Source organism: Mesoplodon bidens (assembly GCF_964165515.1).
Source record: "Mesoplodon bidens genome assembly, chromosome: 4".
Classification (NCBI taxonomy): Eukaryota; Metazoa; Chordata; class Mammalia; order Artiodactyla; family Ziphiidae; genus Mesoplodon; species Mesoplodon bidens.
The window spans coordinates 12477218-12490020 of record NC_138160.1 but is presented as its reverse complement, the minus strand read 5'-3'; the positions used below and the strand labels follow the sequence as shown (position 1 = coordinate 12490020).

The 12803-nt window shown below is 43.8% G+C and overlaps 1 protein-coding gene across 1 annotated transcript in view; it reads left to right on the top strand.

The window, feature by feature from the left end:
- The window catches only part of DNAH5 (dynein axonemal heavy chain 5), a 284476-nt gene that overhangs the window by 49521 nt on the left and 222152 nt on the right, over positions 1 to 12803 (top strand). The window contains exons 2-6 of the mRNA XM_081232392.1: positions 2714 to 2848; positions 5353 to 5437; positions 7934 to 8094; positions 10247 to 10468; positions 12252 to 12389. Coding sequence (XP_081088518.1) covers positions 2714 to 2848; positions 5353 to 5437; positions 7934 to 8094; positions 10247 to 10468; positions 12252 to 12389 — 741 coding nt within the window. The remainder of the gene's footprint in view (positions 1 to 2713; positions 2849 to 5352; positions 5438 to 7933; positions 8095 to 10246; positions 10469 to 12251; positions 12390 to 12803) is intronic.

Here is a 12803-nt window from a genome sequence, read left to right as displayed (position 1 = left end):
ACAAGGATTACTCTGTTACCTACTGCTGCATAACAAACCGTAAGAGAACTAATGGCTTAACTATCTGTTATCAATTATCTATTATCTCTTAACAACTATCTATTATCTCTCTTGATTCTGTGGGTGGCTGGGCTCAGCTGGATGGTTCTTCTGTTTCATGTGGCCTTGGCTGGGTTGCAGTCATCTGTTGGCTTGACTAGGTTGGAATGTCCAAGACAGTTTGAAAGTTGATGCTGCGGTATCAGCTAGGAGATCTTCTGGGCTGTCAGCCAGAATGCCTTGGTTTTTCTCGGTGTGGTCTCTCCATGGGTTTGGACTTCTCATAGCTTGGTGGCTGGGTTCTGAGGGAGCATTCCCAAGTGCAAAGGCAGAAGCCGAAGATCTCTTAAGGACTAGCCTAGGAAGTTTTACAGTCTCACTTCTTCCCACATCCTTTTGGTGAAAACTGGTCACATGGCCAGCCAGATTCAAGAGGAGGGGATATAGAGTCCATTTCTTGATAGGTTAGTGGTACAACCACATTGCAGAAGAGCTGTGAGGGTGCTGCAGTCATCTTGTAGACACAATTACAGGAAAGATCTGGCCCATAATGTCTATTGTGCTGTATTGAGAACCAGTATCTGTATCTGTCTCTGAAATTTCACCTTGGGCTCCAGATCCACATTCCCAGTGGTCTGTCTGTCCCAGGCTCTGGGAAATGCGGCCACAGTCCACCTGCCTGGCCTTCCTGTCTTCAGGCTTGCATCACTCCCGGTCACTTTTTTTAAGATTTAATTTTATTTATTTTTGGCTGCGTTGGGTCTTCGTTGCTGCACATGGGCTTTCTCTAGTTGCGGCAAGCAGGGGTTACTCTTCGTTGCGGTGCGTGGGCTTCTCCTCGCTGCGGCTTCTCTTGTTGCAGAACACGGGTTCTAGGCGTGTGGGCTTCAGTAGTTGCGGCACGTATGCTCAGTAGTTGTGGCTCGTGGGCTCTAGAGTGCAGGCTCACTAGTTGTGGCGCATGGGCTTAGTTGCTCCATGGCATGTGGGATCTTCCCGGACCAGCGCTCGAACCCGTGTGCCCTGCATTGGCAGGCAGATTCTTATCCACTGTGCCACCAGGGAAGTCCCTCCAATCCACTTTTTACACTGCTTTCAGAATGACTGATGTTTTGAGGCAGCACAGACAGCTAAACATCTTTCCTGATTTGAAACTCATCAGTGACTCTCCATGGACTTCAGCTAATATTTATACTTTCTAACATGGCCCATAACATATTTTATGGTCTGACTTTTTTTCTCATTTCCTATTATGCCTTTTTCTTTTTTTTTTTTTTTTTGGCCTCGCTGCATGGCATGTGGGATCTTAGTTCCCCAACCAGGGATTGAACCTATGCCCCCTGCAGTGGAAGCACAGAGTCTTAACCACTGGGCCGCTAGGGGAGTCCCTCCTATTATGCTTTTCTAGTTATTTCCAGTTCAGCCATCCTGGCTGCCTTGTGGTTTCCAGACTTGCTAAGCTTTCGTATGTCTTTTGGCCTCTGCATGTGCAGAAATGCCTCTATCCCAGAGAGTGTGGCCAACTCTCCTTCAACTTGAGCTCAAGCCACCTCTTCCTGAAACTTTTCCTGTGCTCCACCCCTCTTCAGCCCTGGGCTAGAGGGGGAATCCTCCCTTCAGCTCCTTCTCTGAATTCCCATTAATGCCCCTGCATAAATCTGATGCCCCTGTAGCAACCATAATGCCATCCCCTCATATTTACATTTTCTGCTTACATTCTGCCAACCAGGCTATGAGTTTTTTTGAGGTCACTGGGTAGTGTTTACCTCTAGAGTGCTTGTACATATTTGAGGTTTAATAACTGTTGAATACAAGAAAGGATCCAGAGGGGCTACCTAGCAGGAGCTACTGGTTAGCATTAAAGATAATGCACTTAATTCAAAAAATGAACTAGAAGTTGAATATCCACCAATGGTAAAATGGTTGATTATGGTACATCCATATTGTTGAATATTTTGCAGCTATTACAGGAGTTGGAATGGTCTGTACTAAACTAAAAAGAAGTCTGTGATGTATTATTAAGGGAAAAATGCATGAAAAAATTTTATACTATATATAAATAGAAATGTGTATGTATGTTTGCATATATTTGTATGAACAGAGCACATATGGAAAGATATGCTTCAAACTGCCAATGTTGGCTACAGTGAACTTGCTTTGTTATTGTAATTAACAGTCAACAGGTAAAAAGTAAGCAATGGTATTCAGAAATTAATTTCAAAACCAGATATGAACCTGTAGACAAACAAGAAACATAGGAGATAGTGTACAAGAATAAGTATTACTTTAGCAGCCTAGGAAATGTTTACAAAAGTGGAGATCTTTTTGATTTTGGTGTGTGTCTGTTGAATGCTTATGTATGCGTAAAATTAAGTCTGTAAAGATTTGGAACAAAATGTTAACGGTAATACTGTCTGGTTGGCAGATGATTTTTATTTCTACTTTTGGCTTATCTGTGTTATGTAATTTCAAAACAATGAGCACATCTTATTTTCATAATAGAAATAACATTATTTCTAAAAACAGAAGACAGTACATAAAAACTGGTACCATTAAGCTGTCTGTTACCTGAATACCCAAGACTTGAAAAAGCAACAGTAGTTTGAAATGATTACAGAATGAATCCATTTGAGAACAGCAGTTGCCACATAACATTTTTCTTCCCTTCTTGTAGCAAAGATTGAAGGAAGAGAAGGAAGCCAAGCGGGCTCGTTTGGATGGGAGACATGACTACTTATTTGGGATTGTAGCTTCCTGTGTGGACCTCAACAAAACTGAAGTGGAGGATGCCATTCTTGAGGGGAATCAGGTGCGACGCATTTGAGTTCTCACTGACTTGATTATGGAGGGCACAGCTGACGTTGTCCTATGGCAGGGTCTGTGCTGGGCCTTAGGGAAGGGTGTCTTGTTTCAACATGCTCAGGACCCTATTTTGGCTTGGTATGGGTGGTGGCAGAAAGAGCTTGGGCTCTCCAGCTCTCCATGTTGAATGGGGTATTTAGAATTGACATTTCTGACAGTGATGTCTGTGTCTCTCTACATCCAGTGAAGCTGGGCTCAGGCACCATTTTGGAACCTGAGGTTAGAGAACAGAATCTCATCTCAGCTGCTGATTTATCTTGGTTTTTTTTTTTTTTTTTTCTTTTTTTTGAGTTTATCCTGTTCTAGCCTGGGAGATTGAACTGTGCCATACACTTCTGCTTTGACTTTGATTTGGCAGCTGAATCTGGTTTCTTTTGTTCCTGACCTGACTTCCATCTTCTGCCCTGATATCCCTCCAAAGCCTGGGGCGTGATTTAGTTGGTGGGGAAGACCAAAATACAGGAAGATACAGTTTCCTGGGCAGGGAGGAAGGCATACCAGGAGCTGTGATGTTTCCTGAAGTTTTTTTGTTTGTTTTGTTTTTTAAACTTTTTAGGCATTAAAAAAGAAATAGGGCTTCCCTGGTGGTGCAGTGGTTGAGAGTCTGCCTGCCGATGCAGGGGACACGAGTTCGTGCCCCGGTCCGGGAAGATCCCACGTGCCACGGAGCGGCTGGGCCCGTGAGCCATGGCCGCTGAGCCTGCGCGTCCAGAGCCTGTGCTCCGCAACGGGAGAGGCCACAACAGTGAGAGGCCTGCGTACCGCAAAAAAAAAAAAAAAAAAAAAAAAAGAAATAAAGAGAATAAAGGAAGGAAGCCCTTTTTGTTGACAGGGATGTCACATTGTTGATAATACTTTTCAGTGATAGGCTTGTAAATGTTTGACAGCCAGCTCTGGGCAGGGGGAAGGAGGAAGGCACTAGTTTGAGCGTTTCCTGATTCTGTGGTGTAAATATTCCCACCATGGCTGATTCCAGACTACCAACATGATGTTACTAAACACTGAGCTGGGAAGAGTTGTGGTCAGTTGGCCGTCCCAAGCCTGTACGACCGAGCTCTAGCCCTCTACTGGCTTTATCCCTTCCTGCAGGGCCTCTTGGGGAGGGTTAATTGGGGTCAGTGGACCAATTCAGGGTGGATAACATTAAAATAGTTAAACTACAGAATGAATCAATTAGGAGTTGAGGAAATGTCCTTTTCCTTTTTCTCCTCCCCACAGCTGACATTTATTGAATATTTACCATATGTCAGTCTCTGTTCTGATTTTATCTATTATCACATTTAATCTTCGTAATACCAGGAAGTAGATAAAATTATTCCCCCCAAAGGAGGCATAGAAGGAGACAAGTTCACATGGCTGATCCAGGCTTGGAGAGACAATTGGATTTGGGATAATGCAGATGGAATAACTGAATAAAAGCTCTGAACTGTAGGAATCCCAAGTCACACTCTATGCCGTATTCAGGACCCAGAAATGTCGGGACCCCGGAGGCTTAAAGACAACATCCTGCATCAGGCTTACTGAGCCAGAGGGTGGGGAGAGGGCAGGGAGGGAGTTTTAAGATTGGCCTTGATGGAAGTAGCTCCCCCATCACATTCTTGGCTTGAAATTTAATCTCAGTGAGTGCATCCTCCTCATCCCCATGGCATCCTCAGTCAAGGAAATGTAAGCAAAGAAAGCAGGGCAACTTGCTTTTTCTTATGAATAATGGTTTTATCTACAACATGGTAGAAATTGAAGGGGGCTTTTTTTCACACTTAAATTTTCAGGCTATATTTTTTCTGTTAAAATTTTTTATTTTAAACTGTGGTAAAATACACATAAGATTTATCATCTTAACCATTTCTTTTAAGTGTACAGTTCAGTAGTGTTAAGTACATTCATCTTGTGCAACCAATCTACAAAACTCTTTGCATCTTGCAAAACTGAAACTTTTTTTTTTTTTTTTTCTGTTTGCGGTACGCGGGCCTCTCACTGTTGTGACCTCTCCCATTGCGGAGCACAGATTCTGGACGCGCAGGCTCAGCGACCATGGCTCACGGGCCCAGCCGCTCCGCGGCATGTGGGATCTTCCCAGACCAGGGCACGAACCCATGTCCCCTGCATCGGCAGGCGGACTCTCAACCACTGTGCCACCAGGGAAGCCCAACTCTCATCTATACTTATATCTGCCTTTAACAGCTCAGCACTTTAGGAAATCAGCCAATATGGAGAGACAGTCTTTTTCAAATGTGTGTATGCCACAAATCTTTTTATGATTAATCAAAGCACTTCTGTGAATTTAGTCTTTACTATGGTAAGATATTTAGTCTTTCATGGTTTTATGTTAAAAAGATATAATCCTTTCTATGTGGTTTGCTGAAGCCCTATGCAGATAAGAAAGATGATATTAACCGCTGATTTAAATGTGGTTTCTGATTCAGTCATTACTTTGCCTTTCCTTTTTCCCAGATTGAAAGAATCGATCAGCTTTTTGCTGGTGGAGGTCTTCGTCACCTCATGTTTTACTATCAGGATGTGGAGGTAGTGGAAACAGGTATTTAAATTTGATGTGACACAACCCAGAAATGTGTTGTTAGATTGATCCAAGTATGGCATGAAGCAGGAGGCCACTGGGAGCATTGACCACTTTTACCTTGGGGGGTGGGACAGGTGAGGAGTGGTGAGGTGTGGTGCGTGAAGCCCAATGGAACAGGTTCTGTTTTCATCCCAAGCAAAGGACAAATGGTGGTGGGTATGTAGCCTGGTTGTTCTAACTTTATTTGGGATATTTTGTTTTCCTTTTCAGGCTGTGCTGGCAACTGGAGAATAATAAAATAATTTACATTTTGAGACTTCCCTTCCTTACATGTTAGCTCATTCTGTGCAGTTATGTTCTAGAACTTCTTTTGGGCATCTGCTTCTTTTCTGTTTCTTTTTAACATAGGAATTGTTGCCAGTAACAGTAGTTTTTTAGTTAAATATCATATCATGTTCATTTTCTACTGACTGTGATTCAAAGGAATAATATTGAATGACAAGTTTAGCCATTTTCACTTTAGAAAAACTTGCAAATCTTTATGTGGATTCAACTGGCATATCCCATTCTACTTTTATGTGAATTAATGCAATTTTAAAGCCAAACTAGGGACATAAACAAATATATTATGATTATATTAAAATCATATATAGGGTCAATTACTTTTGGAAGAAAAGGAAAATAGTTATCGCTCTTGGCATACAGTATGACCATGGTTTTTGTTTAAAAACTGAGGAAATTACGCATGCATAAGTGCCTGGCATTTTCCCCAAAATTATCCGTTTTATGTTTTGTGGTCAGAAAGGGCATTAGATTTTGAGTGAAAAAATCAGAAGACAAAAATTTAAAATTATATCCCAGATTGCAAAACATAAGCTCAGGTGAATAAGTTCACCCATGAACTACACTGGGTGAAGCTGGCCTTTGTGTGTCAATCTTACATTGAGTAAGAAAGATTCATGGATGTAAACATAAATGCAAGCTTGTTCTTGTTTCCCACTCTCCCTTTAAACCTTTTCGGTAGGAGTAGCTTCTTTTCTGACCTTGAATTGAAATCCAGACAACCCCATGAACTTCTCTCCATATTCTTAGATAAGAAAAGTGCCCATGGTTGTTTCCAGTTACAAACACAGTCTCAATTCAGAAACTAAAAACATCCAGTTGATCAAAACTAGTCGATCTAAAGTTAAATCTTCTCTACTCGTGGCCCTCCCACTTCCTTCCATCCCCCAACACCCTTGCAGCAGGGGCCTCTGAAGGTCAATGTTTGCAGTGGTGGAGGAGCATGTCGGTCTCCTTTTCTCCCTCAGCTTCTCCTTCCACCCCTTGCCCAATCATGTTAACCATAGTTTCTGACTGAGTCAGGCTTGAAGCAGGACAGAGATTAGAGCTAAGAGGTAGCGGCCAAGTTTTTACCTGACTGGCATCTGTCGTGAGCTGACTGGCCTGGCATTCTCTGGGCCTTGCTCAGATGAGAAGACTGAGGCACAGAAAGATTAAGTAACTTGCTCCAGGACACGTGGCTCGGAAGCTCAGCCCGAGATGGAAACCCCGGGAGACTGACTGCAGAGCCCACGTCACCCATCACTATGCTGTCCTACCGCTACAGCAGCCTCCTGACTCTAGCGATACCGAAGGGCCAACTGGACCAGGACAGCAGGAGGTGGAGGTTCTGGAGTTCTGTAGTCAGAACAGGTTTTTGATGTCGGCTCTGTTGGTGTGTGACTTGGCGCGGGTCACAGCTGCTCTCAGGGCTGTAGGGAGTTTTAATAATGTAGACATGGTACCAAGCAGAGGGCCTGACACAGGACACACGCCAATAGATGCTGTTTCCTTCCTCACCCTTTCTCCCATGAATGATGACTTTTGTAGCTCCAGCAAGAAGCTGCTCTGGACCGAACTCTCTCACTCCGGTTTTTTCCATTCCTGTTTTTGCCTGGAGCAACAGTTTTGAAATGAACTGTCGTCTGCAATTGAGCAGATCCTTTTATTTACTTTTTATTATTTATTTATTTTATTGACATATAATTGACTTACAATATTAGATTAGTTTCAGGTGTACAGTGCAGGGATTCGATATTTTTGTCCATCGTAAAATGATCACCATGATAAAGAAGATCTTTTTAGGATCCCTTTAGGCCTCAGGCTAGAGGTTGTCCAAGAGGTGGAGCTTCTAGGGCATGTGGCTGAGTCAACATGTCAATATATATATATATATATTTTTTTTTTGCGGTACGCGGGCCTCTCCCTGTTGTGGCCTCTCCCGTTGCAGAGCACAGGCTCCGGACGCGCAGGCTCAGCGGCCATGGCTCACGGGCCCAGCCGCTCCACGGCATGTGGGATCCTCCTGGACCGGGGCATGAACCCGCGTCCCCTGCATCGGCAGGCGGACTCTCAACCGCTGCACCACCAGGGAAGCCCTAACATATCAATACTTTAACAAGGAAACTTCATTCTAAGAGGCGACCACATGGAAATAGTATTCGTAAAACTAAAATTCTTTTGCATTTGTAGGGCAACTTGGCTCTCCAGGAGGAATAAATCGTATTTCTGGAAAGATTAAAAAACCTACGGTGTTTGTGACGGAGGGAAAAGATGTTGCTCTTACTGGCGTTTGTGTGTTCTTCATCAGGACCAACCCTGCCAGACCTATCACCCCTGAGAACATTCATCAGGTAAGAGGCCACAGCAATCCTTTATCCCAAATTACCAAAAATCACATAAATTCTACCAGAGTATCCCTTCCCATGGAAACAACCATCGTATTCATTAAGTATTTAAAACTACTTTCAAAGAAATATTTTAAAAGCACTAAAAGCAAGCAATTAAGAGGACAGTTCCTTAAAATCTGTTGAGTAAGAGGACTTAATATTCAATTTATCAACAAAAATTGATATAACATTGTATCTGTGAGTGTGTGTAAAACAGTGAGGTCTTTCCTTTTAAAAACAATCCCTCTACATCATTTACTTAATGGCATATTTCTTACATTTAAAATAAGATTTATTACAGCGGATACACCCTTGAACAACACAGGTTTGAATTGTGTGGGTCCATTTATACATGGATTTTTTTTCAGTAGTAAATACTACAGTGCTATATGGTCCACAGTTGAATCTGAGGATGCGAAACCAGGGATAAGAAACTGCGGATATGGAGAGCGGCTATACGTTACACCCAGATTTTCCAACTGCTCGTAGGGTAGGAGGCCGTAACCCCAGCATTACTCAAGGGTCTTCTGTATAACTTTATTTTTTTTTGCAAAATAAAATGCATCTGTACAAGTCTCCCCTGCCTTCAATGGGTGCATTATCTGCTTGGAGCAAATAAACTGGTAAGCATCTGGTATTCTACTTATTTCATGCTTTTATTTTTATTTATTTAAAAATCTTTAAAAAAAATTATTTATTTATTTATTTTGGTGCGTTGGGTCTTCATTGCTGGGTGCTGGCTTTCTCCATTTGCAGTGAGCGGGGGCTACTCTTCCTTGTGGTGCATGGGCTCTAGGCGTGTGGGCTTCAGTAGTTGTGGCTCGTGGGCTCAATAGTTGTGGTGCACAGGCTTAGTTGCTCCGCGGCATGTGAGATATTCCTGGACCAGGGATTGAACCCATGTCCTCTGCAATAGCAGGCGGATTCTTAACCAGTGTGCCACCAGGGAAGTCCCCATGCTTTTATTTTGATGATTGCAATTTAGAAGAGTATAGAGCTTATGTCTTAACTAGGTGTCAAAATAATAATTTTACTGGATCGAGAGGCAATATAGAAACAGACCATCTACCAAAAGACTTTGACCAACAACCTGCAGCAATCTGCCCAGGAAATCAACCTCCCTTACCTGCAATAAACAACACAGGTAGCCAGACTGCTGTGTCAGCCTGGTAGGAAGCCAGCTAGGAAGTGAATTAATAACTCCTCTAACGAGTGGTCAAAATGGCCAGGACTTGATTCATGACTGCCACCCTCAATTTTTTTTTTTTTTTTTTTTTTGCGGTACACGGGCCTCTCACTCTTGTGGCCTCTCCCATTGTGGAGCACAGGCTCTGGACGCTCAGGCTCAGCGGCCATGGCTCACAGGCCTAGCCGCTCCGCGGCATGTGGGATCCTCCCGGACCGGGGCATGAACCCGTGTCCCCTGCATCGGCAGGCAGACTCTCAACCACTGCGCCACCAGGGAAGCCCCAGCCTCAATTTTTGTCTGTACTTTCAACATACCTCCTTGGGGCGCACCAGAGAAGGCCAAATGTGCACCCCTAACCAATTACATAGGATGCCCTGCTTCTAGTGAGCCCACCTTCAGCTTCCTCAGGCCAACAGCCTCCCCTCAGGGCCCACCTGAGCCTCCCTTTTCTCCACTAGGAAGCTTTCTCACTCCTCTGCCTGCTTTTGAGTCTCTGCTGAAATGCAAGTGATGGTGGCCGACTCCCTTGCTGTTGCAAGGAATCAATTCTTGCTCTGAATAAACAGCCTTTGCTTTTCTCATGTGGTTGGTCTTCATTTCCTCCCTTAGGATATTTGGTTAATGAACACCATCAGAAATGACTCAGTAGCTAGGTTGCAGTTGAAGATAATTTTTTTTTTTTTTTTTTTTTTGCGGTACGCGGGCCTCTCACTGCCGTGGCCTCTCGTTGTGGAGCACAGGCTCTGGATGCGCAGGCCCAGCGGCCATGGCTCACGGGCCCAGCCGCTCCACGGCATGTGGGATCTTCCCGGACCGGGGCATGAACCCGCGTCCCCTGCATCGGCAGGCGGACTCTCAACCACTGCGCCACCAAGGAAGCCCCTGAAGATAATTTTTACCATCAAGGTTTTCCCGATTGTTTTGCAGGAGGTGAGCTTCAACATGCTTGACACTGCAGACGGGGGTTTGCTCAACAGTGTGAGACGTCTGCTGTCTGACATCTTCATTCCTGCTCTCAGGGCCACAAGCCACGGCTGGGGTGAGCTCGAGGGCCTTCCGGAAGCCTCCAGCCTTCAGCAGGAGTTCCTGGGCTCCCTGGAAGGCTTCGTGAGTGTCCTGGCCAGTGCACAGGAGAGTTTGAAGGAGAAGGTAAGAACAAACATGTTATTCCTTCAAAACTGATCTGATGATGAACAAGTCAATATGTAAGTGTGAAGTACTTCTCTTAGAGGGTCTTGATTCCACTACGTGCAAATCTTGAAAGTATTTTGTGGGTGTTTTTGTTGCCCCCTGAAGATGTGGCGGTGACTAGATTTAAATTCCTATGGTTTGGAGTGATGAGTGCATTAGGGGTTCCAAAGAAATGCTGGCCGCAACGGAGGGCTTTAACTCCGTCATGTCAGATGTCGGACTGCAAAGAGAAGAGTATGAAGTGCTTCTGCTATTGCTCTGCAGCCTAGAAGGAAAGGAATTTGGAGCCAGAGTGTGGTGTGTGTGTGTGGTATGTGTGTGTGTGTGCGTGGGGGTGGTTAGTGATAGGTGTGTGCTCGGGGAAGATGGGGGGTTGACGGTGGGTAAGGATGGGAGGAAGTCTTGAAGAGGAGGGAGAAGGAGAGACGAATTGACATATCTAGAGAGAGAGTGGGTTGGGTCCTGTGGTCCAGCCAGTGACCAAAAGGGCCTTTAAGAATCAGTTTGGCATTTATGGGATTTAGCTTCAATAAAATTTGTGCCACCTACAGTAAACCTGTGTTATTGATTACCTGGGGTGGACGGTGGTGGATACAAAACCATGATAGATGACAGCCCAGGGCAGGCATGAGTGGGAGATAGAGAAATGGATCCCATGAGACCAGTGGCAATATAACGCTCACTGCTCTCCAGGGAATACGGAGACCTTTTGGGACCTATTGGGATATTGGCAGGGAGGGATGCTCTAGGCCTTCTAAAGGATGTGGGATGGGGGAGTTGAGTAAATGTTATCCAGACAGGGGCAGGATGATTCCAGCTAACATCTGAGTTCTGTTTGCAATTAACTATGATGCAGGCCATCCTAAATGCAAGTTGAACCAAATTAAATAGTTGTTCTACTGAAAAGAGTAGTGTTTTCACATGGTTCCACTTCCCACTGGGGTAGAGGTTTTAAAAAATGTGGGATGGAACCTCACACAGGAGAGAGGCAGTGCCACTTCATGAAGCCTGGAAGCCTCCCCTGTAAAACCAAGGAGAGGTCCAGGAGGTGTGGCAGACGGAGGGTGCAGTGTCTGTCAGGAGTGAGGAGTGGGGGCTGAGACCTGAATTGAGAGACTCACAGGGCCAGGTGCACTCTTACCAGAAGGAAAATGTCCTTATCAAATATTGAGGTGTTTTGGGGTTATGTGTGTTTAAAAATATCCTAGGTTTCTTTGTCAAGTCAAAATCCAACACACCTCTTTTCCTACCCCTTTCCACCCCTCCCTCCTGAAATGAATCTGTGTATTTGCCATTGAACTTGCTAACCATAAGGAGTTTTTTGGATAAGGACATGAACGTCTTTTCCTCCGGTTAGTTTCCAAAAAGAATGTGATAGATTAGAAATTACCCCTCCCCCCCAGTCAATATTTTTGAAGGCCTCCCACTTTCTTTGGTTTCATGAGTTGACTACTTAATTTCCAAGTTCCCTATCAATTCTCAAATTCTGTGATATTATGTCTCTCTCTCTCTAGTTCACTGTTTTTTGACCCAAAATTTGACCTCAGAACCAATCACCTCTACTGGTGTGCTCAATGCAGTATGTCTCACTGTGTTTTCAAGGACATTTCTCAGGGAGCAGATAGTTTACACTAGAGAGAATCCCCTTAAAATCCTTCTGGATCAGTCAGAAGTGTGTGTGTTTGTGTGTGTGTGTGTTAAAAATAGCATCATCTGATTATTTAACTTTCATATTAATTAGGTGAACCTTCAAAAGTGTGACATATTTGAACTGAAAACCCTGAAGGAACCTCCAGACTACTTGACTCTAGCTAATAACCCTGAGACTTTGGAAAAAATAGAAGGTTGTATGAAAGTATGGATCAAACAAACAGAGCAGGTAATTTTCAGAAACCAAACATCAGAAACTAGCTCTCTGAACACTGACTAGTTCAGATGCCGTGTTACTGAACCAGCCAGTGGAAGAAGGTATGTCACATCCCATTCCCATTTGCCTAAGTGTTTTACCACAAGTCCCTAACAAGGTGAAAGGTTCAATGCAATTTTAATTTATAGTCATTAGTTAAGAGACAGTAAGAATTCTAGGAGATGAAAGTAAATAACTTTATATACTCATATAACTAAATGAGTACACTTGGCCAATTTTTTTTCTGAAAGGTGTAAGTTACTTTGGAGAGAATCTCTCTGTAGAAGTACAAGAAGCTTTCTAATTCAGTGTGTCCTCCAAAACAAAGCTCAAGACTTAACCTTTAAAAAAATATTTTCAGAAAAGTCCCAAGTGAAGTTGGATGTT